Source organism: Rhipicephalus microplus, chromosome 2 (assembly GCF_043290135.1).
Source record: "Rhipicephalus microplus isolate Deutch F79 chromosome 2, USDA_Rmic, whole genome shotgun sequence".
NCBI classification, from domain to species: domain Eukaryota; kingdom Metazoa; phylum Arthropoda; class Arachnida; order Ixodida; family Ixodidae; genus Rhipicephalus; species Rhipicephalus microplus.
Window position 1 is genome coordinate 295,064,557 of NC_134701.1, and position 27,526 is coordinate 295,092,082.

At 45.9% G+C, this 27,526-nt stretch overlaps 2 protein-coding genes across 3 annotated transcripts in view; one reads left to right on the top strand and one right to left on the bottom strand.

The window, feature by feature from the left end:
• The window catches only part of LOC119178445 (ras-like GTP-binding protein Rho1), a 43,975-nt gene extending 43,157 nt beyond the window's left edge, over positions 1-818 (bottom strand). The window contains exon 1 of the mRNA XM_037429652.2: positions 435-818. Coding sequence (XP_037285549.1) covers positions 435-590 — 156 coding nt within the window. The 5' untranslated portion in view covers positions 591-818. The remainder of the gene's footprint in view (positions 1-434) is intronic.
• A 380-nt stretch (positions 819-1,198) lies between these two features.
• On the top strand, positions 1,199-25,721 carry Hpf1 (Histone PARylation factor 1). 2 transcript variants are annotated; one of them, XM_037429663.2, is made up of 7 exons: positions 1,199-1,425; positions 1,485-1,521; positions 1,578-1,748; positions 4,292-4,481; positions 5,048-5,146; positions 24,879-25,102; positions 25,427-25,721. In XM_037429663.2, the coding sequence occupies exons 1-7, from the start codon at positions 1,300-1,302 to the stop codon at positions 25,714-25,716; spliced, it is 1,137 nt and encodes a 378-aa protein (XP_037285560.2). In that variant the 5' UTR covers positions 1,199-1,299; the 3' UTR covers positions 25,717-25,721. The 2 variants fall into 2 exon arrangements, with proteins under 2 accessions (XP_037285560.2, XP_037285567.2); XM_037429670.2 differs by lacking the exon at positions 1,578-1,748.
• The last annotated feature ends 1,805 nt before the right edge of the window (positions 25,722-27,526 follow it).

Sequence of the window (27,526 nt, forward strand, 5' to 3'; positions counted from 1 at the left end):
ATTACGGGGGAATTTCATCACGAACTCGAGCACTGCGCGACCGACGAACTCGAAATATCCGCAAATTGTCGGACGAGAAAGGGGGAAAAAACGGTAGGAAGGCTATCGGCGTGTTGTACGGGCGTTCGCCAAATGAATCAACCAGAAAAGATTACATCGCACAAGGAGCGGTGAGCAAAGCGGGGCGCTCCCGTGGACACGACACCGCATCGGCGAAGCTGTGCCGGCGAGAGACGCCGAATGCCCCAAAAGACGGCAAATTGACGCCCTCCACGTCGAGTAGTAAACGGAGAGCATTCGCAACAGCGCTTGTCAAGCGAGCCGCTCTGAGCACAACACGATCGCGACGACGAGATGCATGCATTTTGTTTTGAGCGAGGGACGCCGCCTCATTAGGCTTAATGAGCGAAGGGAGCACCGACGGCCGTACGCACCTGCTTCCCGTCCACCTCGATGTCAGCCACGTAATTTTCGAAAACAGTCGGGACGTAAACCTCAGGAAACTGGTCCTTGCTAAACACGATGAGAAGGCAGGTCTTTCCACAGGCTCCGTCGCCCACTATCACAAGCTTTTTCCGGATAGCGGCCATCTTCCGGTCTCGCGGCCGAGCCCACTGGCTGATGAAGCCGTGCTGATGCGAAGCTGTTCAAGGCCAACACAAACTTGACTGCGCGTATCGACAGTACTACACCTCACACGAGAAGACGGATAAGATGCCGCCGCTGATGACAAGCAACAATACACTCCCTGCTCGTCACCGACAGAAAACATAGGAGGCTATGCAGAAAATCATTTCGACCATGATGGCAGTAAGGCTGCTCCTGGCGGCGATAATTTTCAGCTACAGCCATCCCGCCCCATCGCAAATGAAACAAATTAACGTGATATTTCTTACCTAAGTATACGTGCATATTCAACAGAATTGATTGTATTAATAACGACTATAAACAAAAATGCTTTGGGTTTTGGTCACGACCTAACTGGCTGGTCGTGGTTTTGGCTGGTGCAAAGCAGATCATGCTACCAAGGAACCAGGTATGACCACTGTATAACCAATAACTTTGCTGTCCGTGTTCTGTTATTTTTCGGAAGCACTCGTTTTGCAGTCTCTAGCGGAATGAAAAAACATATTTTTTGATTGTAGAAATATTTTGACTATTTTTGCACTTGTTATGGCAACACTGAGCAGCGCACATGCGCATGGTAGCACAAAGCGCAACTCGTGGATTTGAATTCGATTTTGAGAAATAAGTCGCGAAGTTGCCACGAAAGCAGTTCACTCGACCCATTACGACGGGATGCCGAAAGATCGTGCTCATGGTCGAAAGCGACCGGCAAAAGATGATAGGCCGCCCTGCAAATATGGATCCAAATGTTATCGCAAAAGCACCGATCACAAGAAAAATTTTAGGCACCCGGAGATGGTATGACACTTGCGTTTGTGGCTACCTCGTTTCTTCAGCGACTGTTTTCTCTTCTTCAGGGGCTGCAGCGTGACGCCGGGGTTTCTCAAGACGCACGTAAGGTTCTTGTGTAATGTTTCATCGCTGTTGCTTATTCTGTTGTCACAACGCAGCACCGGTCGACAATAAGGTGCCAGAGAAACCAACAGGCGAGGACAGCAGTCTTCCCGACTCGCCGGGTGACGTGCGGGAATCAATTAAACAAAAGTTCTTGGTGGAAATGCCTGAAGACTTTTATGATTTCTGGGACTTCTGCTGTTCTCTGAAGAAGGAGAGCCCTTCAGGTGCGGCATGCTTGGAACACTCGAATGACGAAAAGGGCTTTTTACGATGCCCCGGTGCATGCGCTCTTTCCCTAGCGAAAATCTCGGAGGCCTAGCTTCTGGCAATACCGGTTGTCTTGCCCCTACCAAAACGGCACAGGGTGGCACACGAAAATGAAGGAAGAGGTTCATTGTGCAGTTGCTTGACTATCCTGCTAACTTCACTGTACCAAAAGATACGGCACAAGGTTTGATTCTTTGTGAACGGCGCCCACTACTGGATTTGTGCACTCAGTCGCAGAAGTCTATGGGCCATGCAAAGGTGTGTCCTCAACTAGGCTGTCTACCAGTGATGCTGGCATCAAAGCACCGTACACTATTATTATTAGTTTTTGTTAAAGGCCCCTGTACCTACATATGCACTGATGATGGTGAGGTCATACCCTGTCGATGCCACTTGCCACCGTGAGCCTGGGTCTTGTCATTTACAGACATTGTTGATTTGTTTTTATGCAAAACACTCAGTCCATTGGACATTTGTGCTCCAATAGCAGTGTCGTGCATGCGTAGATGTCAATTGGCGTGAAATGTTGAGACTGATGACAGTGATGCAGAAAAACTGCTCTGTAGACAGGGGCATTTGGCAGCTGAGAAGCATGTTGCATTATAAAGCACAACAAATGTTCATTGCCTGTAAGAAATGGAACGGACAATAAATAGTGGGAGGGATGAATCTTGGGTGTGGCATTGTTGTCGACAACATTACGGAAATGTTGCGCAGGTGCTGTTAATTATGCGTTGTCTGTAGGTTTCTGCAGTGGACTGTGCATTGTCGTGGGGTATTTTTGGGTTCCTTTGCATATGGTACTTATTTTTACATTTGTGTACTGGAGGATTCATTAGGCTGGGGAGAATATTAATTGGTGTAATGAGGCAAATTTTGATTCCCTGGTAATTTTAATTCTCTGATGGTCAGCCATACCAGTTTGCTTTTAATGTAATCTAGGTGAGCACAAGGTTTGATCCAAGACACAGATAAATGCACAAGCACTGCAGTGTCAATAAGTACACTGCAGTGCTTGTGCATTCATCTTTATGGCTCATTGTCCACATAGCTGTATGAATTCTCTGTTTTTAGGCTTTAGTTACCATATAATTGGTAATCTGGTTTTGCTGTGTGCAAGTAAAATCACTAGCTTCAATTATGTTGCGTCAAGAAACAGTCTTGTTGCTTTCTGACCAGACCTCTTAAATTTCGCTGCCCAAATCTCCAAAAGTGTGGACAATTCATTACATTTACATATATACATGCATCAGTGCACAAAAAAAAAAATGAAGTTCATCACAAAAAGGTGGTCTTATCAGAAGGTCATCTGCAGGAAATTTTGCTGCTCACACAAACATCAATGAGAAATTAACAATCTTGTGCATGTAATGTGCTATTTTTGCCTTCGGGAAACCATTGGCCTTTTTTTTATACTACAGGTGTGAATAGTAGAAAGAAGTGTACACATAAGAGCTCGTTTTCTTTGTTAGAAACATTATTAATTAGTACTGACAGAAAATTGTGTGAAAGAAAGTAAAGAAGATATTAGAAGTAATCGTAATGTTAATGTAAAGAAAGAAAAAGTGAATGAAGAGAACTTGCCGTAGCCAGGAACCCAACTTGCAACCTTCGAATAACAAGTTTGATGCTCTACCAACTGAGCTGCCACGGTGGCTATCCCCCCATCCACTTTATTGGGTATGTATGTGCATTAAACGTGGGAGCATTTAAAGTGCTGCCAGCTCACATTAAGATCACGTACTACATAATGCTAATAGGCAAAAAAAAGAAGGAGTGTCCTACACTCACCGCAATGGCAACAGGCGGCGCTGGCGGACGCTCCCACATTTAATGCATATACATACCCAATTATGTGGATGGAGGGATGGCGCCATGGTAGCTCAGTTGGTAGTGCATCGAATGTGTTCTTTAAAGGTCGCAGGTTGGGTCCTACAGCAAGCTATCTTTTCATCTACTTTTCTGTCTTCACATCTACATTACAGTTACTTTTAATAACGTCTCATATACTTTCTTTGGCATAATTGTCTGTCAGTTCTCAATTAAGATGTCAGTAGGACATGTACAGGAACAGAGTTGTTCTCATAGGCATTGGGCATTTCCATTGTGCTCAAGCAGGGCTAACTGATAAACAGACTGTTGTGTTGGCTTTTTCGTACTTAATTTCTTCTATGGATGTGGGCTAATGGGCAATGCCATTTTGGGCTGTGAAACAAATGGTTTGCTTGTATGTTGCAAGGGCATGAAATGTTGGATGGACCAGCCCAGCTGTCTTTGTGTGTCTACTATAGTAGTGTTCAGGATGGTGGCACTCATGCAAAGCTGTCAAATGGCCGATCACTTCATTGAAATATTAGGTACTTGATGGTGTTACATAGTAACTGGTTGTACAGGCTAATGTTTCAGAGGTAGCTTCAAGCAACTTGTTGCTAGTTCATGTTATGTGTGAGTTCCCTTGAGAGTTGCTTGCATTTTTTATAGCTCTTCTCATTTTCTACAGATGCACTTTACGAGTTGCTTCATTTGAGGCTTGTTGGCCCCTTTGATGTACTGGCTGGGAAACTCACGAATAAGAGGGCTAGGATGTCTGATGACTTTCTCTGTCATTGGCGTTACTTTTACGATCCTCCTGAGATGCAGACTGTCCTTAGTGGAGATGACGAGACAATGTACCACATTGGTTATTTCAGGTAAGGCATTCTGCATGGCTGTACAGTGGTCATAAGCTGCCGGAGGCTTTTCCAATGTCATGTCTGCTGTATTGGAGGTGCTCAGAATAAGTCTGTCTTTGTGGAAGCGCACCTCTGCAAAGTTTATTCACTGGCTGTGTTAAAACTGAATGGAGCCACTAATTAATAGGGTTTCTGCAGTATTAATGCTTCTTGTTTGTCACTGCAAGGTGAAGCAATAAAGATGCCTAGTTAGTGGCGTATATATTCGGTTACATTTCTTGAATGCAACTATGATGCTTGAATAGCCAAATTTACTGTCTGGATTGTGTTATTTTGCTTTTAATAATAACAAAAAAGACATTCCTTGCTCACTTTGACCTCATAGTCCTAAAATGGGGGCTAGATGTGGGCATTTCATGCAAATGTGCATTTCCAACAATATCCCCCCTTTTTTTTTGCTTCTGGCTAACGTTCTGTTAACTGTCCATTCGTATTCATGTGTTGGGCAAAAGTTTCTTCATGTTCCCTAGCTGAAGATGAAGAGCATATTTGTCATAGAAAATTTAATTCTGGAATTTCTTTAGGGATGACCCAGAGGAGATGCCTGTATTCCTGGCATCAAATGTTGCATCAGAAGGCTGCAAAATTGTTAAAGTAGCTGGAAACCTGTTTGCTGTGCTCAGGTAAGATGTTATACTTTGACATCATTAAAAGCCATGTTCAGTAGTTGGACCATGTTCCAGCCGACTTGTCATATTTTTATGGTGAAGTCAGCTCACTGTATTTGCACCATCACCTCTTGTCACACTAATTTGCAGTGCTTCTTTTCGTTGGATTCACGCCTGAATGTGAAAGTAGGTTGAAAAAGTTGGTCTGTAGCCAATATGACAGCGCACTGCAGCAGAAGGAACTAGGAGACCAAAATTGTTTAAAAGATTCTTAATGCAGTAAGAGGCTGTTAATCCAAACCCTTATTATAAGTTAAATTGGATGTTCTTTGGTCCTGGCAAGCATAGGCATTGTTTAGTGGCACAAGCTCTCATTAATTTGGGCAGCATGCAAAGCACTGCAAAGGAGCAAAAGCTTTCTCCCTAAACAACTAAAGCAGCCGTGGGTCTCTAAAAAGATGTGGTCACCATCTACAATCGTGTTGTTGGTGACTAACGTTTCAGCGGCTGCAACAAAATTGCTTTGTTTGAGCTTTCACTTGATGCATGCTATATCTATGAGTGCATCAGTGGCTACTAAAGTAAAACTGTGACAGGCAATGACAGTTTTGTCCACTGCAGATACAGCACTCTAGCTTCGTTTGGCGTCAGGCAATGCATGTCACAAAACTCAAGCAAGGTGGAAGCTGTTGAGGTTGAAAAGCTTGAAATGCCGACTGAATGCCAGTGTAAGACTTGCTTGCTGCATTGAACATTCAGTTGCTGGCCATTTCTTGGTGTCACATGCTTGTAATATTGGCGGTGGCGGTACATCATAAGGGATTGGGTCAAAGCCTGCTTTAAGATAAGCCATTGAGACGTCCCCCGCTACGCCACCGATTGCCAAAGAGAGGGAAGGTCACTCAACCCTTTTTCTATTCGGTTCCCTCCTGGCTACGTGTCTCAATCACTTCCCACATACAGGGATTCGTGCTGGGGCCGGGAAGTAAGAGACGCTACGACCTGTTTCTGTTTACTGATTCATTTAATTTAATAGCAAGTGCAAATGGCGCACACACATATTGTCCATGAACGACATATCTCTGTTACACGAAATTGTAACACATCAGCAAATACTCGGGACACGCGAAATGGGATACATAAACGAAGTAACTGTGACAATACAAGGGTGCCTCAATACAGGCTAAATACACGACGACACAAATGATAAAGTCATAAATTAATAAAACCGCACAATGTCTCGATTTGTCACCTCCCTTCCCGCAAAGCTAATCTAATTAAGGTTCATAAAGTCCGTCTCACGAAAGGTCCATGTTGACGGGGCCTCGGAGCTGGTTGTTCGAGTCCGGGCTCAGGGCTTCTTCCTGGGGTCATTGTACAATTCGACAGCATCTTCATCGTCTTCGTCATCGTCGCCTTCGTCGTGCCTCTCAGTGATTTCCATCTTAGCCCTCTTACGTAACGTTCCATTCACTCGCCTCCTATCCCCAACTTTCATTCCTCATCGTACCGTCCTTGTCCCAGTCATCATCTCATCGCCTCTCGTCGCTATCTCTTCGCACCGTTATCTTCCTTTTCCATTCCGTCTCTCTACCATCTCAATGGTAGAGAGGGGAGTCTCTCTGACTCCCCTCGCATCGTCTCGTAGTCTCTTTTTGTAGGACCTGACTCCGCCCTACCGGGGCACCAAAACAATCGCCACTATCCATGCGGCATATTTCTCTCTCAGTCGGTGTGTGTCATTTTCGACGGCTGCTCCCGCGGCCTACACCAGTAGAAAACCCTCTCCTAAACAAAGCCGGGCAAGTAACAAGGTACAAACTCAAGCCTCAGGGAGAGTGATGGGCGAGCCGACCGAAGACACTTTAATTACGGGCGAACAATGGTCTCGATGCTTCCGGTACTTGGTGAGCCGATGTCCAGACCAAGTCTAAACGTTTCTATGCAGCTCGGCGTCTTCCGCGAAATTCTCCGTAGCCGCCGCTTCTTCGTCATTCACTGGCGGGGTCCATCCGTGCAGAACGCAGTAATGAGTCCTAGAGCCACGGAGGCTGACAGAAGTCAGACCGGACCCGGCACAGGCGCTGCGGCAAAGGTCGAATTCTCCGAACCAACAAAATGTGTTCTGCTGCTCCTCCATGCCACAGATCTGAAGGGTGCGCGCCGATTATCTCCACCGTACGCTGTCACACGGTCTGTAGACGACAAGGCGCCGCCCGGTCCTCGTGTTTGCGCGGGGGAGCCCGCGAGAATAGTAGAACTAATCCTTCTGGTACTTCACTCCGGAATGCCCATTCTTTACCTTGAAGGTTTTCTTTTTCTTTTTTTTTGTGGGTTTGAGAAACGACCGAAAACATCAAGGAAGGTCCGCGGTTCAGTCCGTGTTTGCGAGGACGTCACACCATGGGGGTTTTGAGCAGCGGTCAGATTGTGAATGAATGAAATCACTTGTGATGAAAATTGTGGCTTTTCTTGTGTAAAATACATACTGGATTTATGTGTTCATAAAGAAAATGAAGATGCATTGATGTAAGACACTTCCTTATTGTTCTCATGGTACTTTGAATAATTTGTCATTCGGTTAATTGGCACATCGGTCCAGTTATATCTGACTTAAAGAGCTTTTTGTATATGGTACTGTGCTGTGAACCTTTGTTCATAGACACTAGCACAAAAGGTAAATACTAAAGTAAAAGCTCAATAATTTAGAATTCACAGGACAACAAATAATTTTAGTTTATTTAAAGCAAAAATAAAAAAAAATGTTCCTTATATTGTTACGAGGAAGACAGAGTCAGCAGGCACCGACTTGAGGGAATATATGTATTTACAACTGGTTAGTTGAGCTGAGCTGCCAATACGAAGAGCTCGCATCAGTCTATCTGCTGTCGTCCTTTATTATGTTGATCGCTATGCCATTAGTACGTAGCATGACCCCTGGCGGCGGAACCACAGTCCCTAAGCTTTTTAAGTCGTCCTCAGAACGACAATTGAAGATCCTGAGTCATGACACGAGAACATCACTTGTCTGAACTGGTGATGATAAAGAGGTGGGGCCAATCTCTTAAATAACAGGCATTACTGGCTGCAATACACAGTAAGGTCCCGTATAATGACACAAAAGATTTTCAGATAGGCCCACCTGACGATGAGGAGACCAGAGTAACACAAGGGTACATAGAGCGAAATGTGAAGCATCGTAACATGGTCGTTTCTTCCTCTGCGGCGCTGTCAGACGAGCACCGCCAAGCTGACTGGCATGGTCGGCTCGTGCAATAGCACCACGAGCATACTCGCTGGTGGACGACATGCTTGAAATGGAGCTTCTACGAATTTATCGACGCAAGCTCCCACCATCGGCGCAGAACAACCAAGGCTCCCGCCACCAGGTCGTCCTTGCTTGCAAACAAATCCCAGATAAATCCACCATTTGAATATTAGGCATGTAGGTACAGTTGAACCGCCATGTGAATCATACACTTTCTCTTCTCCGCACCACTACACTGCTAGTGGCCCGAATGATATCTCGGGTAACCACTCGTCGCCATGGCATGCGCGAGGAGGACACCCTGAAACTCATACGTAGCCTCGTGGTCAGTAGGGTGACATACAGTTTGTCCTACCAACGCCTCACCAAAAGCGAACAGGGCCAAGTAGACGCAATGCTACGCAAAGCCTACAAAGCGGCACTCAAGCTACCACCGGGCACTCCCTCTAGCAAGCTTCTCGCATTGGTTCTACACAACACCTTTGAAGAACTTTGTGAAGCGCAACTCGCCACACAACTGCAGCGGCTCACGCAAACACCTACAGGCTCTGACCTGCTCCTAAGCCTTGGCTACATCAGCCAGTTTCACGACGCAGCTCGTCGCAAGCCCATTCCGGACCAACTTCGTGCCACTTATAAGGTCGCTCGCATCCCCCGCAATATGGATCCCCGACTACATCAGGGCCGGCGGAAAGCCAAAGTGGAAGCCCTCGAGTGAACTTATGCACACAAGAACACTACGTACTACGTTGACGCCGCCAACTACGACCATGCAAACAATAAGGCTGTGGCCACAGTCGTGGACCACACACTCACAGAACGTACCAGCGCTTCCGTGCGGTGCCACAACATCACCGAGGCTGAAGAAACTGCCATCGCGCTTGCCCTCGGCTACAGACAATAAAGGTCGCTGACAGGTCTCACGGACTCTCAAGCAGCTTGCCGCAACTACCTACAAGGGCGCATCAGCCAACCCGCTCTCAACGTCATCCTGAGCGCTACAGACACTGGCGAGCATTTCATTACACATCCACTCAGAATTTGGCATCAGATTATATGGACTCCGGGCCACATGGGACTGGAGGGGAATCAGACAGCGGATAGGGTAGCTCGAGGGTATGCGAGCCGAGCACCTTCCAACTCCACCCCCGAGGAACTCGTTCCGGTCTCTTTCGACTATTCGGCCATCCTGAACCATTATAGAGGACTTAGGAAAGCTTATTCGCTACCACACTGAACACTAAATAAAGAGGAATCGGTCAGCTGGAGACAAACTCAAACCGGCACGTTTACAAATTTGCACATCCTGAGTAAAATGCACCCCTCGGCGTACTCTCCTCTCTGCCCATGGTGTTCAGCTAAAGCCACTCTGTACCACGTCACGTGGGAGTGTCGGGCCATTACAACCTTACAACCGGTACAAAATCCGACAGCGGTGCGATGGGAGGAGCTGCTGGCCAGCGAGAACCTGGAAGATCAGTTGAGTCTGATCAACCGGGCCCACAGAGCGGCTGCTGCAAGTGGAGCCCTGGACTAAGGGCCCCCCACCGCAAGCCAAGCATCTCCGACTACTCGGAGCTTCTACGCAGAAAAATTCGTGTAAATAAATAAATAAATATGTTTTTACCACCACCATCATGCTTGAAATGATGGTTTCCAAGGGTAAAGTCGGCTCTCTTTCATACAATAAGTAGAAAGTGAAAAGCCTGCTGTGTCGTGTCAGGACGAGTTGTACGCGAACGTCGCATCGCATAGGGCAAGATCTCAGTCTCTATATTACAGTGATACATTTCAGGCATATCTGTAAGAGTACAATTAAAGCGTGAGGCCGTTGGTTTGCGGGTGGTAAGCTGTGGTCACATTGTTCTGCGTGGAACAGGAATGCAGGATGTCGGCAATGACTTAGGAGAGAAATGTACAGCCATGGTCTGTAAAAAGCTGTTTTGGTGCACCGTGAGTCAATATAACATCACATAACAAAAAGCCAGTATTGTCGGTTGCACAAATCATCGGTAGTGTTCAAGTAGTACGTAGCCTGTGGCATAATCACTAGCCACGGCTATCCACTTGTTGCCTGCTGTTGATTCGGGAAAATGACGAAGCAGGTCTGAAGCAACGCAGTAAAATGGTTGCGTGGGTATGCCAATTGGTTGTAGCTGGCCAGCGGGTAGCAGCGATGGTGTTTCGCGAACATTGACATAGCTCACACGTGGCAACGCATCAGCATACCGAGCGAGAAAGACCTGACCAGTAGAAACGGCACCGTACACGCTCGTGCGTGTGTGATATGCCAAGGTGTTCTGCTGTGGGTGCATAGTGAAGTTCAGCGAGGACGCTGCGCCGTAAATGCTTAGGAAGGCAATGAGATAGTCAGGCCCGTCAGTTTGAAAATTGTGGTGGTATGTATAGGACGCCGTCTTGAAACACAAAGTGACGGACGAAGGCATCTGTTGGGGACAACTCCGTGTGGCTGATGATGTCAAGCAGGAGTGGATCCTTTCTTTGTTCCCAATGAAGTTGGACACTAAGAAGATGGAGTGCAGCTTGTCCGTGTTGGGGTCAGCAAGATCGTCAACAGGGAGAGGCAATCAGCATGCTAGTGCAAGCGACCAGATTTGTACACAACTGAGCAAAAAAATTCTGGCAGACGGAAAGCCCAGCGACCTAGGCGTCCTGAAAGATCTTTCAGAGAATTCAACCAGCAGAGCGCTTGGTGGTCTGTAACTACAGAAAATGGGCGTCCGTATTGGTATGGCCTGAACTTGGGGAGCACCCAGATAAGAGCCAAACACTCGCGCTCTGTGATAGAGTTTATTTAATTATTAATAATTGTACAAATGCGTATAAGAGGCGGCTGACGTACGTGATAACGCAGTCATGGCCACGTCGTTAAGCTTGAACTGTGCCAATGCCATGGCCACTTGCATCAATACGAATCTTAGTAGGGTGAAAGAGGGCCAAAATCAGAGGAGAAATAAGGTGTGTGATTAGATTCGAGAAAGATACCTGTTCGGAGCCCTGTGAAAATTGGACGTCTTGCTTGAGGAGCTGTGTAAGAGGCCTCGCTGTGTCCGCAAGATTCTTGATGAAGCGACAGAAGTAGGAGCACAGTCCGAGAAAGCTGCATACATCCTTTGAAGATCATGGTCCTAGAAAATGTTTGACTGCGCCGATTTTTGTTGGGTCGGGTTGTACGCCATTAGCATCCACCAAATGGCCAAGAAATGTAATTTGGTGGCGCCTAAACTGACACTTGGATGAGTTCAGCTGGAGGCCAGCGCGATGAAAGATATCTAAGATGGCTGATAGGCGCTCTATGTGAGTTTCAAGTGCAGGTGAAGAAACAACGACATCGTCCAAATAGCACAAACACGTGCACTATTTAAAGCCTCTGAGCAGAGAGTCCATCATCCATTCAAACGTCAATGGAGCGTTACAGAGGCCGAAGGGCACGACTTTGAATTGATATAGGCCGTCGGGTGTAATAAATGCCGTGTTTTCGCGATCCATGGCATCCACCTCATTTTGCCAGTGCACTTGAAGTTTTTGAAGTTTGAAGTTTATTTCACCACAGTGTTACACCGTACAATGTGTGGTGTGGAATGTGGGAAAAAAGCTGCGATAAAAACGCAGCTTGACTAGCCCCACATCCCATCAATACGAGGCAGAAAAAGTGACAGCATTCGTAAAGTCCTGGAAACAACTAAACATACACAACGTAGGTCTATAAAGGAAAAATAGTAGGCACTGTAGAGGCAACCAAGACCATCATCTATTCGTGGCAGAGGGTACCATCTTTTTTTGTGATTTTGTTTAAATGGCGATAATCGACCCAGAAACGCCATGTGCTGTCTTTCTTGCATACTAGCACGAAAGGGGATGCCCAAGGACTCCATGATGGCTCAATGCCTTTATGTGCTTGGCAAGCATTTTGTTAACCTCGATTTGGATAATGCAACTCTGTCAATGATGCACGATACGGACACCTATGAATATGAGGCTCATCATTAGTGTTTATGCGGTGGATCACACCAGTGGCTCTTCTCAATGGATGGCTGCCGAGATCGAAGACATAGATGTAAGACAGCAGAACACGGTGGAGCTCTTCAGTCTGCTGCGCTGTTAAATTAGTAGCAATCATCGACCTAATTGCACTGTTGGGGCAATGAGTGGAGTGGGGCAGGGCAGAGGGGTCAGAAGGAGCGGTCACAGTGAAAACACCCACTGTGTTTTCTTCTAAGGTGGAAAGCAGTGCCAAAGCCCTGCATCTCCACCAATTATGTTACGAGGAATACAGACCCAGCAGGCGCAGACCTGAGGGAATATATGTGTCTATAACCGGTTAGCTGAGCCGAGCTGCCAATATTGTTACGGAAAGGAAGAGATGCCGTATCGACGAGGCTGTAGATGAAATATATTTCAAACCAGCAGCAGCGGCGTGACCGGTTGACCAGACACCGAGCGGAGACCACTCTTCGTCAGGCACACACGGGCATTGTTCCACGAAATTTCAACATGCATGTAGCATAATCCCTGGTGGCATAAGTGCTGCCTCGGCACATCTAGATGTCAACGTCAGCAGGAAAGTGGTAAGGCTTCAAGTGTACCACATGTATGATATCAGTGGTCTGTGGGGCAGTTCAAGGCGATGAGGCAGCAGGGGTAATTTCGTATGTCACAGGAGTAACCTCACGAAGGACTCGATATGGACCTGTGTAGCGAGAAAAAAAGATTTTCTGACAAGCCGACTTGACGGGTTGGGGACCACAGCAGGACCAATGAACCGGGTAAGAAGTGTACGTCGCAGTGCCTTTAATCGTACTAACGCCGCTGGTTCTCTTGAGAGGCCAGAAAGCGAGTGCGGACAATTTCACGTGCGTGGGCAGCCCGAGTGATAGCGTCAAGGGCATATTCGCTGGTCGGTGCCGCGGTAGATGAAATGACTGTATGTAGGTTTTTGGCCGAACAACAGAAAAAAATGGAGAGTAAGTGGCAGTGTCATGGCGAGAAGAATTATATGCAATAGCTCACGTATGGCACAGCAAGGTCCCAGTCAGAGTGGTTGGAAGAAACATACTTCGCAAGCATGCCTATAAGTGTTCGATTCAGATGCTCTATGAGTCCATTTGTCTGCAGGTGGCACGACGTAGTGAGCTTGTGCCTTGTTTCACATGACTGAAGGATATCGGCTATGATCTTCGATAGAAAGGTGCGGTCATGGTCTGTAAGCAGCTGGTGTGGAGCTTCATGTTGCAAGATTACGTCTTGTAGGAGGAAGTCGGCAACATTTGCGGCGCAGCTTGTTGGAAGTGCTCGTGTGATGGCGTAGCGCATGGCATAGTCTGTGGCCACAGCTATCCACCTGTTGCCAGAAGAAGACAAAGGAAAAGGGCCCAGGAGGTTTAAGCCAACGTGAAAGAAAGGTTCTGACGAAATGTCAAGTGGTTGAAGGTGTCCGGCGAGAAGCGTAGATGGTGTTTTGTGGCACTGACATTTATCACAAGCTGCAACGTATCTTCTGACTGAGCGTGAAAGCCCTGGCCAAAAGAAGCGTCGGCGAATCCAGTCGTAAGTCCTTAACACGCCAAGGTGATCGGCAGTTGGAAGGTTATGGAGTTCGTTGAGAACAGCCGAGCGGAGGTGTTTTGGAATGACGAGCAGCTGGGCTGGTCCATCTGGGTAGAATTTCTGGCGGTTTAGGACACCATCGTGGAGGACGAATGAGCGATGAGACCTGTCCGAAAATGGTGATTCGAGATGTTTGATTATGGCACGCCAGGATGCATCACGCCGTTGCTCGTCACTGATGTGGGTCAGTTGCGAAACGGAGAAGACACAAGTATCGGTGTTGGTGTCAGGGATGGTGCTCAGTTTATCAACTGGGTAGCGGGAAAGGCAGTTTGCGTCCTGATGCAGGCGTCCCGACTTGTACGTAACTATATAGGTATTTTCTTGCAGTCGCAGAGCCCAGCGCCCAAGCTGGCAGTAGGATTCTTCAGTGACGAAAACCAACATAGCGCATGGTGGTTCATTATTACAAAGAAATTCGGCCCATAAAAATATGGGCGGAAAGAAGGAAATTGGCTACAACGGGGGGGGGGGGGGGGGGGGGGGGTGTCCATGTGCTGCGGCAGTAGCGGGACACATGGCCAACTCAGTGACAGTGAAGGCAGATTGGCCTGTCGTCTGCTGTTCTCTATTCCATCAGATTGCAGGATCTAGGCAGAAAATATGGGTCATGATGTGGTGCATTCATTAGCATCAGTCTGTAGTCCGGTCGGGAGACGGAGCTGGCGACAGGAAAACCAAGGTTAGCAATTTCTCGCCCCACGACTACCTGAATAACTTACACCACCGGAGGTGTTTGCATGGTGCCCAGGTTGAGTGGAAGTGGATGAAAGGCCTCCGGACGGACCGCCTCAAGCTTGTGCCGAACGATGCATGTAACATTCTCGTGCCAGGATGGTGTGGCACCGAGATTGGTGCAGGTTGACGTGACAGCCGTGTTTGGGAGCCTCGAAAATTTAGGCAGACTTGGCGATTTTTTGCGATTTTGAAGCGGCGGCATTTCTTAATTATGAGATCGAAGGTCATGACGTTGTTGTACACGAGCAAGTTGAAAGCGCCGTCCGCGATGCTCTTGCGTATGTGGCTCACCTTGTCGCTCTCGCTCATTTGCTCGTCCACTTTGCGGCACAACGCGAGCACGTCCTGTACGTACGAGACATACGACTCGGTTGATGACGGTACACGGGTGGTGAGTTCTTGTCACGCGGCCATTTGTTGACTGAATGGGTCCCCTAAAATGTCGCATAGTCGTTCCTTGAAGATGTCTGATGAGCTCGGCATCATGAGCGTTGAACCATACACGCGGAGTGCCATCCAAGTAAAAGATTACATTAGCGAGCATCATGGTAGGGTCCCATCGCTAACGGGCTCGTACATTCGGAGGCAGTAGTCGACATTAAAGCCAAACTTGGAGCAGAACGTACCGTGATCACGAGGTTGGGACATCGCAAGGTACGTAGTAGCTGGCGCTCCAGCTGAAGGCGGTGACTGGTTGTTATCATTGAAAGCCATGCCCGGAGGCTGGGCAGTGCGGCCACTGTGAAGCTTTATGGTGAGGACGGGGAACATTCCACCTCCACCAAATATCTTATGGAAGAGAAGAGACGCCGTATCGACGAGGCTGTGGATGTAATATATTTCAAACCAGCAGCAGCGGCGTTAACGCTTGACCAGACACCGAGCGTAGACCACTCTTTGTCCTCTTTGTCAGGCAGACACGTGCATCGTCCCACAAAATGTCAACATGAATGTAGCAATATGAAGAGCTCACGCCAGTCTATCTGCTGTCGTCCTCTTCTTTGTGTTGGTCGCTATGCCACTGGTATGTAGCCATATCAACTCACTTTTATTTTATGGATGACTATGCAAATTGAGCTGGGCTAACACCTTTGTAAAATTGTTCCCACCTCATGGCGCACACGTGTTTCGCACATAGGCCGCATTTAGGGTTCACAAACATCAAGCAGTAGGTGGTACTGTGCTGGCGAGCATTTATCTATGATAATTCTCAGAGTAGTTCTCTGCTGTTCGAAACCAGAACAGGAGTATTACGGACCAAGGCGTACCCAGCCAAATACGAAGGCACAGACACGTCATGTAGTGTGTGTGGAGAGTAGGAGGAAACGGCTGAACATTTGATAATGTTCTGTAAAGGGCTTCACCCTATAATCCAAGATAATGGCGTCGAATTTTTCAAAATGTTGTGGTTTAGGGACAGTGAAGGCAAAATATACTTTAAACGGCTAGAAATAACCAGGAGGAAGTGATTGGCGGCAACAATCAAGGTGCGAGTGAAATTCAATCCTTCAACACACAATGATAGTACTTAACTTTATAGCTAGGTGGCGTGAACCGCCGCCTGATCTAAAGGGCACAGCCTTATACATTCATTCATTTATCAATCCTCTATTACTACCATCATCATCATGGTTAGCGGGGTAGCGACAGCAGTGACGCCTGGCAGCGAGGCTGGGTGGTGCAACATGGCACTTAAGAAAGTCTCTTTGGCATGTGACGATGGGCACGAACGATCGCCTTCCCGCGGCAGGATCGTGGGGATGACGCCGTGGACCGTTTTCCCGTGGGCTTCTCGTGGCACAGTCAGGCTAGACTGGAACCTGCACGCGCTTGTTTCCTTACGGCCTTCTCAGCCGTCGCGAAAACAATGGGAGAATTTCTGAGTACATTGCCACCTGTCGACGGTAGTGGCGCAGCGACCTTGCCATTGCATCTTCTGTGCCGCGCACACGGCGCAAGGTAGATTGTCGATGTGAAGCCGTGGAACAAGGGTTCTCGACGTTGAGGGGGAGGGGGATTACTCAAGAAGTCGGGGGTGAAGGGATCATCTCTCCTCTAAAAAAAACTAATGTTATCAGACAGCTCGATGCATAATTTAGGTGTGCATGTGCTTGTGATGACACAAGCTGAAGCTCAATAAAAATGCAAAATAATTGGCTAACGAGGTATAATGCATGAAGCATAAAGCATTGACAACGATCAGAGAGAGATAGATAAACAACACTGCATCTTTTCTGCAAGCTGCGAGTACCAAACACCTTTGGCACTTGCTCTCGTCGGACAACGAGGCCGCAATTAAAGGTCGCTTACAGAAATAACGAGCACACCTTCCCTTTTCTAGCTATTTTCTATTTCTTTATTTTTACAAATACATCTGTAGTGGTTTTCAGGGCTAAAAGCTACAGTCTGCTGCTTGACAGCTCTTTGAAACACGTACGTGGCTTGTATCTTTAACGGTAAAAAATATAAGGAAAAAAAAGTGGACTTTTGCTGCTGAATAACCTCTTAGGACGGCATGCATTGGAGGAGTGGCGTACATTGTCAAAATGTTAACACCACCTGTAAACATTAATTTAAAAGAGCTCGGAGACCCCGAGCTTTTTTGCATTCCTTCGTACTGCTAGCCACATCTATGAATAATGTGAAGAATGCGGATGCTTAAGCTCGCAAGCCGCTTGCTTTCGAACAAAAATATTTAGGGCAAATAATTTCTGCGCTATACTTCGAGTTTGTTGAAGAACATGTTTAGGAAGAGAAACTCACTTCCCAACTTTTCGGCAAGTTAACAGCTTTTTTTTTTAATTCTCTTGTGGCTCTACAAACAGGTTGTTGCCGATTTCTCTTTCCCTGTAGTGAGACTTGCTTTACTCTGGTATTTGCTCACCGCGGCTGCATTTTGTTCAGAGCTTCTGGAGTGATTTTTTGACTCCGGAAGACGGTCGTACAACCTTCAGTATGAGCAGTACGTATGAATATATATTAGATGTGCGATGGTGTATTGTTGTGTTCCATATTGAAGGTCCTGTTCGAAAAAACACCAGGTGTTTCTTTTCACCAATTCTCAAGCAATGCTGAACTGTGTGCTAAATGGCAAAAAAATATTTGGAGAGAGAACCTCATTATCAAAGACAAGTCTGCATCGACTGTAGTATGCGGCAGACACTTCGGCGGTGTAGACTATGTGCCTGCGTGGCACATCAGAAAACTTCTTCCCGACTCTGCGCCCACTCTCTTCGAGGAGTATCCTTCCTACATGAGATCAAGTGCAAAGGAGCCCCGCAAAGATCCTGCTTCACGAGCTTCGCCCCTACGCCAAACATCAAGGAAGCGAAAAGCGGAGACGAACGAACGAGACCTGGATGTTGCTACTTCACAAGATGCTTTCACTAAAGAAGAAACAGTAAGTGTTTGTACGCAAACAATGAACAACAATGCTCATCGCGCGGGTCGATGCCTGGCTATGATAGAAAGATTACGCTCCCAAGTGTCGTACTATCGTTCGAAATGTGAGAAGCTGTAGCAGTTGTTAAAAGAAGTGGAAAAGGAGTCCGCATATTATCACAAAATCAACCATCACGCATGTGTTGAGAAAATCACAACAGATGCACATAAAAGGAGAGAAAAAAGCCGTATTTCTTTTTCATCAAATAGAATGTTACACAGATAAGCATTCATTGTACCCAGAAGAAGTTGTTAGGGAGTGTGTGATATGGCGCTTTCTGTCCCCAAAAGGCTACAATCGCGCTCGCACTTCGGGGATTCAGACACTGCCAGCAATGTGCACTCTTCAGCGGCACAAAGGTCCAAGCCCAACATCATCGGGTATGAGCAATGCTATGAAAGACTGTCTGGTTCATGTGGCCTTGCTACTCAGCAGCAAACAACATATGGCCTTATTAATAATAGATGAAGCTAGCATAAAACAAAAGTGCATCTATGATAGGAAGGCTGATTCAGTCTTTAGCCTCAAGGACAAACAAGAGAGTAGCATGGTGAATACAGTGAAAGAAGCCCTTCCGAACAGAGTCCTCTGCTTTGTGCTGCATGGTACGACTAGTCGGTACAAGATTCCGTGCTCGTACTACTTCACGAAGCAACTGAGTGGTAGACACCTCTTTGCATGGACGGAGGAGGTCATTGCTGCCGTGGAATTATGTGGCTTTATCATTGTCGCGGAAAATTATTCAGTAAATGTGACGATGTTTAAGCACATGGGTAATGGCAACGTCAACACAGTTGTACATCATCCACACGACGCCAACCGCGTTGTCTTTCCGAGTTTTTACCTGTGCCACGTGCTCAAAAACGTTAGAAACCAGTCACTCGAATGTGAACTTTCAAATGGCACAGGAGTGATTAGTGGTGTGTTTGTGCAGAAATTATACGAGCATCAAAAACACAATACTGTGAAGCTGGCCCGAAATTTGACGAGGAAATATGTCTACCCTTCCAATTAGGAAAAAAATGAATATGATGCGAGCAGTTCAAGTTCTCGCACCTTCAGCGAAAGCACCTTCATGAAGTCTATGTAGAAATGGGTTGACATCCATGACACTTTATTCAATGGAAGCGGCTTCAAAGCTCCCATTTTTACGAATGATGACAATCGCCTACTGTAGCTGAAGAATGAGTTTATCTCATATGTGGAAAAATACAGAAGAGTTCTATCAGATCAGTGAGTGCTGGCTTCACCAACCAGATGTACGAAGCCTTGCTTTTTACCACAAGGTCGACGGTGGAAACAACAGAATTCCTCCTTGAGCAAGGCGTCAGTTTTGTCCTGACAAAGAAATTGAACAGCGACCCCATCGAAGCAATCTTCAGAAGGGTGCGGTCAATGTACGGCGGGAATGACATGCTGGATGCTAGAGTGATCACCGTTGCTCTGGACCACATCGTTAAGTTGCACATCCCAAGACCGAAAGAAATCAAGTTATCAAATGTAGAAGTTGAGGAAGAGGCTGCGATGATATCGAATATAATTGATAAGGACCTGAGGTCTTTGTTGGAGTACCAAACTTGTCCGTCTCCATCTATCACATTCTTTGGCTTAGCATACCTCGGCGGTTACATCGCCAAGCTTAATACAGACCTCGGATGCGACTCTTCCGCTGCGCTACTGACGACCAACAACAAGCAGCATCAGCTGTACAAGCTACCACACTACCCGAGGCCTGAGTTTCCAGCTATTTTGGGCAAGATAGCGGTCTTTTCCGATAAGGCCTTTGAACATTTGCCACGCAGAAATGTGCTAGAAGTTTTGCAAACAGCAGTCCAGCCCTACTTGCAACACGCTATCATCTTAAGCTGCCCTGAAAGCGTTGACGACAGCCACTCCCGACTATCCGCAGATCTCATAGCCGAAAAATTCTTAAGAATTCCCCTCGTCAACCACACCAACCAACTGACTGACGCAAACGACAAGCATTCCACCTACACACACAAGCCGACTAGGAAGCATTTTAGGCTGTGAACAAGACATTTGTGAAGTCCGGGAAAGTTTTTCACTTGAAAGTGTTCAACTATTGCCAGTGCTTATGAGCAATAAATATTTATTTTCAAACCTCAGAATGTCTACACGTTTGATGGCGGAAAGCTGTACTTCGGGCTCTTACATTTTTCAATAAACTTAACCTCGATACACCTGACGCAAGTAAGAAGTCAAAACAAACCATTTCTGTGTCTTCAACTATTAGGCAACTTGTTTTTCAACGCGCGGTAAATGGAAAAGCGCGCCCGAACTCATGTGTTCGCACGCTGTACAAAGCGGCGGAAAATAGCAGAATCGCAGCGCCCCCCTCAAAGAGTGGTGAGAGGCATGTACTACACCCGTTGCGAAAGCCGTAAGAAGGGAGCGCACAGGTGCAGTCTCGCCCGGCCGGGCTTGTGGTGAGTAGAGCGTTGGCGGCGCTGCATATGCATTATCTTGTTTGTTGTTATGTTGATTGAGTGTATTGGAATATTGTGTAATGTTGTTTTCGTGTCTTAATTACTAGTGATGTATTCGAGTTGGCTGATGATATTGTCTATGTAAAAGTAATTGAATAAATGTGTTCTTTGGTTCGGGTCTGACTGCGCCTACTGTGTCCGTGTATTGTGAAACCGGCGGCTCTCATTCCGAGACCCCACAAAATTCTTTACTTATTTGTCATAAAAGCAGTGTAGGAAGTGCTTGCCATCACCCTGCTTTGTTCACAATGTAACTGCAGTGCAAGACCCCTATGTTCAATACGGAGTCTTCAGCGCTCCTCCCTTGTTATGTACCGCCACGACCAACATCACCACAATGCTAAAGGTTCTTGTACTGTGTGATATCTGTGCGTGCTATGAAAGAATGCCAGATGGTCAAAATATCCAGAGCCCTTTCTTGTAATCATGTTACAGTTTTCGAACATTAAACCCCAGATATTATCAATTACCAACACCACCACATGCGCATGGTGTTTTTCTTGCCGGAAACTGATTATTCATTCATTACAATGCTGCAGATGAGTTTTATGCCATCATGCATACCGTGGCTGAAAGCTCCTCTTTTTCAGTGACTTCTGTCGTGTCTTTTGCATTACACATGCATTGCATCGAGTCAAAACGAAGCAACCTCTGCATATGCTGTGGATGAAACGATGGTCGCTAACAATGCGATCGTGGGCAGCACTTACGCAGTTTGAAAGGCACGTGTGCGGCCTACACCCACAAAGTTGAAACAAAATTTTTGAGCAATGAAGCCAAAGTATAAAAAACCTAAATGCACTCTCACGGCTGGGAACTACGCAGTGCAGACAAAGAAACCAGAAACTACTGCTTGTTTCAGCTGCTGCTGATGACACCGCAGTTTCTGGATACGTGATTATAGATAGTGCTCACACAATTAACAAATTCATGACGAAAGTTGAAGCCTAGTTTGCCTACAACGCAAGTGTAAATGGCCGCTCCACCTTTTTGAAGGCCTGTGTCCAACACTGTTACACAAAGTGACTAATGTAAATAGCCGTCAAGCGTTCTGCTTTTACTGTCATTAAGTGTCTCTGCGAAACTTATCCAAGCAATTTCCAGTGGCTCACTAAAATGTCTAGAATCCGTCAAGTACGAGTGGAGAATTCGCTGCACAGCTTTGAGTGCTTTCTGTCTTTTTGTACCAGCAAGCTCACCGAAATCAACATAGGGAGGGGGGTGTTAAGGGAGCATACCATGCGCCCCTCTTTCAGCACACTTTTATGTATCAGTCCGTGCACTTTGCATTTACCGTAATATGCCGAGCGCCCCTTGCTCTTTTTTTAGGACATTTGAAAGATGAGTCAGTGACTGAGCCCCTCCTGTCTTTGCAACTGCCACTTTTTTTGTTTAAACCTGTTTTTGATACAGAATCCTGCTGCAGTGATTCCTAGGATTGCAAGTTCTGAAGGTTTTTAAATATGTGCTCTATTCCTTATTGCTTTTACAGTGTGTTGCCTTGGGGTCGCATTTTGAGTAGTCAAATTGTCAGAACATTTAAAGGATGCCTCTGGTTCAGTAAAAAAAAAAAAAGCAAATAATGCATGTGTATTCAAAACATCTTGGCGCACACACAGTGGACAGGAAAACGGAAGGCAAGAACACAAACAAATGCCTTTCTTCATCTACTATGTGCGCCCTGAAATGTTTCCAAGAATGTCATCAAACGAACTCGCCCAACTTTCCCTACTATTACAAATGCATGTGTATTCAATAAAGCATTTCATTAAAAGAACAAGTGTGCATTTGTTATTGTGGATCTTCAGCTGCCATCTTGAATTTTAGTCCGAGCAAGGGCTCCCTACAAATCTTGTCCAGTCATCTTTCCCCGCAGGGCGGGCACTAGTTCAGGACTTTTGAAGAAAACGTAAGAGGCTGGACAGGTGGACCCATCTGACGGTTCTAAGATGAACCCAGCAAGCACAGAATTATTATTGCAGAAACCTAGTGTGTTGTACTTCACTGCTGGTGTGTTCTGTTGGTAGTGGCATGATTTCAGATGTGTTACCTTTTGAGACATTTATTCATGGGAAACAGAGAAATGTGTCAGTAATAGTGGTCGTCTAAAGCTACAGGAGGTGTATGTGCTCTTGTCTGGTAACCCAATACTCCGCAAATACTTTTGCACATACCTTGCACATCTAAATTCTGTGTTAAAAATTGTAGAAAGTGTTGAAAGCACCAGGGCAGTTGCTTGCATGTGTGTGCAGACAATGCAGCTGTGTGTACATGACAGGTTTGAGGCCCACATTATGATGCTACCTAAATGATAACTTCACTGTCCAACTTAGCACCCGGAACCGATACGTTAATAATGGAAAATTACAAATCTTCAAGATTGTGCCATGCTTCCTAGAGCAATAAGAAGCATTTGAAAAAAGAAACTCACAAACCATATACATGATGTTTCAACTCGTTTATATAAATAAGTTGAAATAGATGCTCTTAGAGCATAAACACATACATACATTTTCCATTAAAGTTTCAAATGTTATGTGTCAGCTTGTGGCTGATTAGATCCAAAAAGCATGGCTTTTAATTAAGCCAAACTAATTAAGCAAAACAGGATGTCGAGGCATGAAGAAAGCCACAAATATAAAATGTCTGCATGCTTCACTGTTGGCCTTGAACGAATGGTGCTGCACACCTGCTCTGCCTCACTGTGACAGTATGTTGCCAATTCATTCATTTAAAGGAGTACTGACATGATTTGAAGACATAGCAAAAGGGACAGTTCTTGTTTCCTTCGTATGCTGCGTCAACACTTTCTACACACCCCAGTCAGGTAACACATATAAGATATCTTGTTTCAATTTTAATGTTTTCGTCGCTGAGCATCTGCAAGCCAGCTACTTTCAGATAGCAGTCTGCAACTTCGCCAACCACCATGTCTTCCCGAGCATTATGAATTTTACTTGCCGACAAAAGTGAAAATAGAGACCTTTACGTCTTATGGGCACCCGCCCACACTACCTCACTTGCCGGCAACGAGGCGGCTTGAGGGCTTACGGACTGAGCTGGCACCGCCAGCACCACTGCCACCTCGGCCGCGGTGTCAGGTGAGGAATGGGAGTGGGAGGATTGCCTCACGAGATTTAAGGACATTACACAGCATTACAGACTGCCAGAACACCAAAACTGAACAAAAGGCAGGCAATCAGGTGGCAACAGCTGCAGACCAAAACGTTTCTGAACCCAATGACCTGGAATCTCTGTTACCCCTGTGCTTTATCCGTCATGCTGCAAGTTTTGCAAATGTTGTGGGAGTGTGACAGAGGCGAGGCTTCAGACGGGAACACAGCCTCAAACTGAACGCGCTGGGAGGAGAGTGCATTGCTCAGCCATGCCCACGAGGATCAACTGTGGGCCGTCACCTGGGCAGGAATATTTGCCCAGATCTTCGAATAACTCACCGTACTTTTTTTTTTTTTAAATAAAGATGCTTCTCTATATCTCAATGCATTACCAAGCACTACAATATTCGTTTTAGGCATCTCTACACCACGTCCTTTTTTTTTTTGTTAGAGCAACAATTGAAAAATTTTAAATTCATGTTGGTACTCCTGTACAAGAAGTACCGGCACAAATTTCAGAAACCTTCATATTGTTGCTCTAAACAAAAGCCTGTTGTTGAAAGGCCTAACCAAAAAAAGTATCGTATATTTTAAATTCTAGTAACAAAAACACAATTTTGACTTGGATATAGAGGGGATAGCTTCACTGTGACATGTGAGTGCACTGGGATTCAGGTTTAAGCCTTGTGGGTACAGTAACTTGTTATGTACTTGCAGCGGCTCTGTCATCTGCTGTCACTTGCATGAAGTGCAAGTGAACAATGATGAGTGAATCGTTCATAGCAATTTCATCGATTTTGGTTGCATGCAGAACCAACCCAGTGAACTGCCCAGACATGTTGTGATGATGTTCATTGTGGTTGGACTGACTTTAAAATCAAATATTTGACACATGTGTCCAGTGCTTCGAAAGCGTTAGGGCTGCATGCCAAGAAATGAAAAGTGCCCCTAGGGCCACAAAATTGCATACACTCCTTGATGAAGATGCTTCTTCTCATGTGGTGCATGTGTACCTGCTGTCTAAGTGGAGCTATTTTCTTTACACCAGCAAAGAGATTTCCAAAGCCCTGAAGAAGTGTGACAACCCTCAGGCTAAGCTACGCAAGCTCAACGGGGCACTGGTGGAGTTTGCTGAAAAGAAAGGCCACTCACTACTGGAGTCTTCCAAGGAGCGACCCAAGCCACAGAGCGCTACTTTCCATGGGGCTGGACTGGTGGTTCCCTACGACAGCAAAATGGGCGTTGGCTATCGCAAGTTGCCCCTTTCAGACAGTAGGTGGATTCTTTGCTGTCACAGTTTTCTTAGTTGAAAACCAAGCAGAGACCAGGCTGATTTTTATGATTGCAGTCACCGTGCTGCTCAAAAAACAAGCTTCAAAGTTTGAAATGCACATTCAAAATGTGAAATACAAAATTTGATTACGTTAAATTCTGAAAGCACTTACTGGACTGACATTTTGAATTTAGCTGCATGGTGTGGTTGTGAGTCAAAATTCTGTGTTGTGTTGGTAATCCACTTTCACTGAGTGAAATGACTGGCAACTTCTTTTAATGTACCACGGAGAAACTTGCCCTTCACCGTATTTCACTTTACAGCTGAACTAAAGAAACTTCTGGCTAAATTCTCCGATGACCGTGAGGAAGGAGCTCACAAGGACAGACTGCAGGAACTTGTGACGTGGATCCACATTGCCAATGACGAATGCGACTATGGCATGGGTCTTGAGTTCAGCATTGCCCTCTTCTGTGCCGGCCATGCCAGTCTTCACCCCATCGTCAACATGTTGGGTGGCCTTGCCTATAAGCTTCTCAGGCGTGAACCATTTGCTCGCATTCTTAGTGCCCACCTGAAGCGACGAAATAAATCCCCATACGTTCTTGGCTAAAGCAATTGTGACTCCTGGTGTTTAATCAGATCGTCAAAATGTAGTTCAGCTGATGCATGTTTATAACTGTACCCCTGTGCTTTCAACCAGAAGGGAGAAGAGAAAGGCCATTTGGGCCTGCCTGTAATTCACTAGAGGAAACTCTGTGATCGTTCGGCCACCATGGAAATGCAGGCTTTGAACATACTTGTGGCTTTGTTTATGCTGTGTTGTTTCGAGTGAAAGAATGCACTGTTGTGAAGCCTACAAAATCAAGGTGAAGCATAACTGCTTGACTTTTGGTGAACTTGGTCTTGCGGCAAAGCGGATTCAGGCCAGATGAAGCCAAAAAAACTAAGATTAGACAAATTCATGTACTACCCTCATTCCTATGCTCGCTAAAGCTCCGTGTGTTGCAGCTCCCATAGACACCAGCACTAGAGTTCCCCATATACCCATGTTACACAGGCAAGCTAAGCGCGGTTACAACCAACCACAGTTAACATGTTGAACCGCGGTTAGTGCCAACCATAGTTTGCCGATGTTACACAGCTTCTATAGAGCAGAAAACGCTGCGTTTCCCACGACAAAAAAACGCCACGCGCCCTCGTCATTTTCTCGATTATATGCCAAATTGAGGTTGCCGAGCTTGGTTTCTTAAAACCGCGGTTAGCGTAACCGCAGTTTAGGCTGCCTGTGTAACAAGAGTATTAGAGCACTTACAGTAAACCATGGTTTTGGCAAGCCTGCTCACCACATTGTATAAACCAGATAATGGTTGTAATTTGTTTTGTGCTAGCTAAAAGTTCCTGCTTGATGTCTTTTCTTTGATGTCACTCCAGTACCAATTATTTGTGCCAGCATAACAGTCATCGAATTACCACTTTTATTACTAATTTTTGTTGAATTCTTTTTCTTTCCTGTTAGTATTGTTAAGAAATTGGCAGCAGGAAAAAATGGAAGCTTGCGACGACTACAGTGATGAACGTAATAAGTGATTTAATTTGTAACGTCTTTTGAACTTTAGATCAGGAATGCAGACATCAAAGCTCATCGTATTTTGCAACTATCAAGCCATGAGAAATCCGAGCATAGTCAGAAAACGCAGCCGATCGGTAGTAGAGGCTCCCGACAACACCCGAACCAAATATTATACCACAGCATGCGGCGTGGAATTCACAGTAAGTTATCAAGAACAGCTAAATGTTGCTTTCTGTTCTCTCGACAAATCATGCAAGACGCTCAAAAATAACTCATAGCAAGCCCATCTATCAGCCATTGGCTGATTCAAACATGGCGCTTGGTCGTTACAGAGATTGCCGCAAAAGGCCGTGACTTGTCCACGCGTGCGCGTGCTATCACACTAAAAAATCTACGCATCTGAAGAAAAAAAGAAAGAAAAATGTGCTCAAAGTCACGAGGCGCGTATGACATCTTTCTTTGCCCCTGCCATCACTCCCTGTTTAGCTTCCAGCGCTTTCGTTAGGACGAAAGAAGAGAGATTGCGACTGCAGTATGCCACAATCTCTGTAACTACAGTTGAATTGGATGAATTTTTAAAATTTTTGTGGTGTTGAATTTGTTAGGCAATAAGCTCTTCCAGTGAATTTATTCCATGGTTACTTGAAAAAGTGTTTCAGGGCACCTTTAAACACTATTGTGGTATCTCTGCAAGTACTGTGTAGTTAACAACAAAACCTGTTTTCAAAGCGAAGGACATGCTTGTGTTCTTATATCAGTAGGCAGTTTTATAGGATAGTTAAATGGACAGCAATAAGAGGTTGATTTTATTATTTTTTTTCTGCTGTGCAACAAGGTTTTGTTCTCAGCC

Excerpts from the sequence above, each read along its gene's own strand:
- Hpf1 (XM_037429663.2), top strand. The coding sequence starts at position 1,300 with ATGCCGAAAGATCGTGCTCATGGTCGAAAGCGACCGGCAAAAGATGAT. Across the intron at positions 1,522-1,577 it reads CGGGGTTTCTCAAGACGCAC|CACCGGTCGACAATAAGGTG; the intron begins GTAAGGTTCTTG and ends GTCACAACGCAG. Across the intron at positions 4,482-5,047 it reads TACCACATTGGTTATTTCAG|GGATGACCCAGAGGAGATGC; the intron begins GTAAGGCATTCT and ends GAATTTCTTTAG.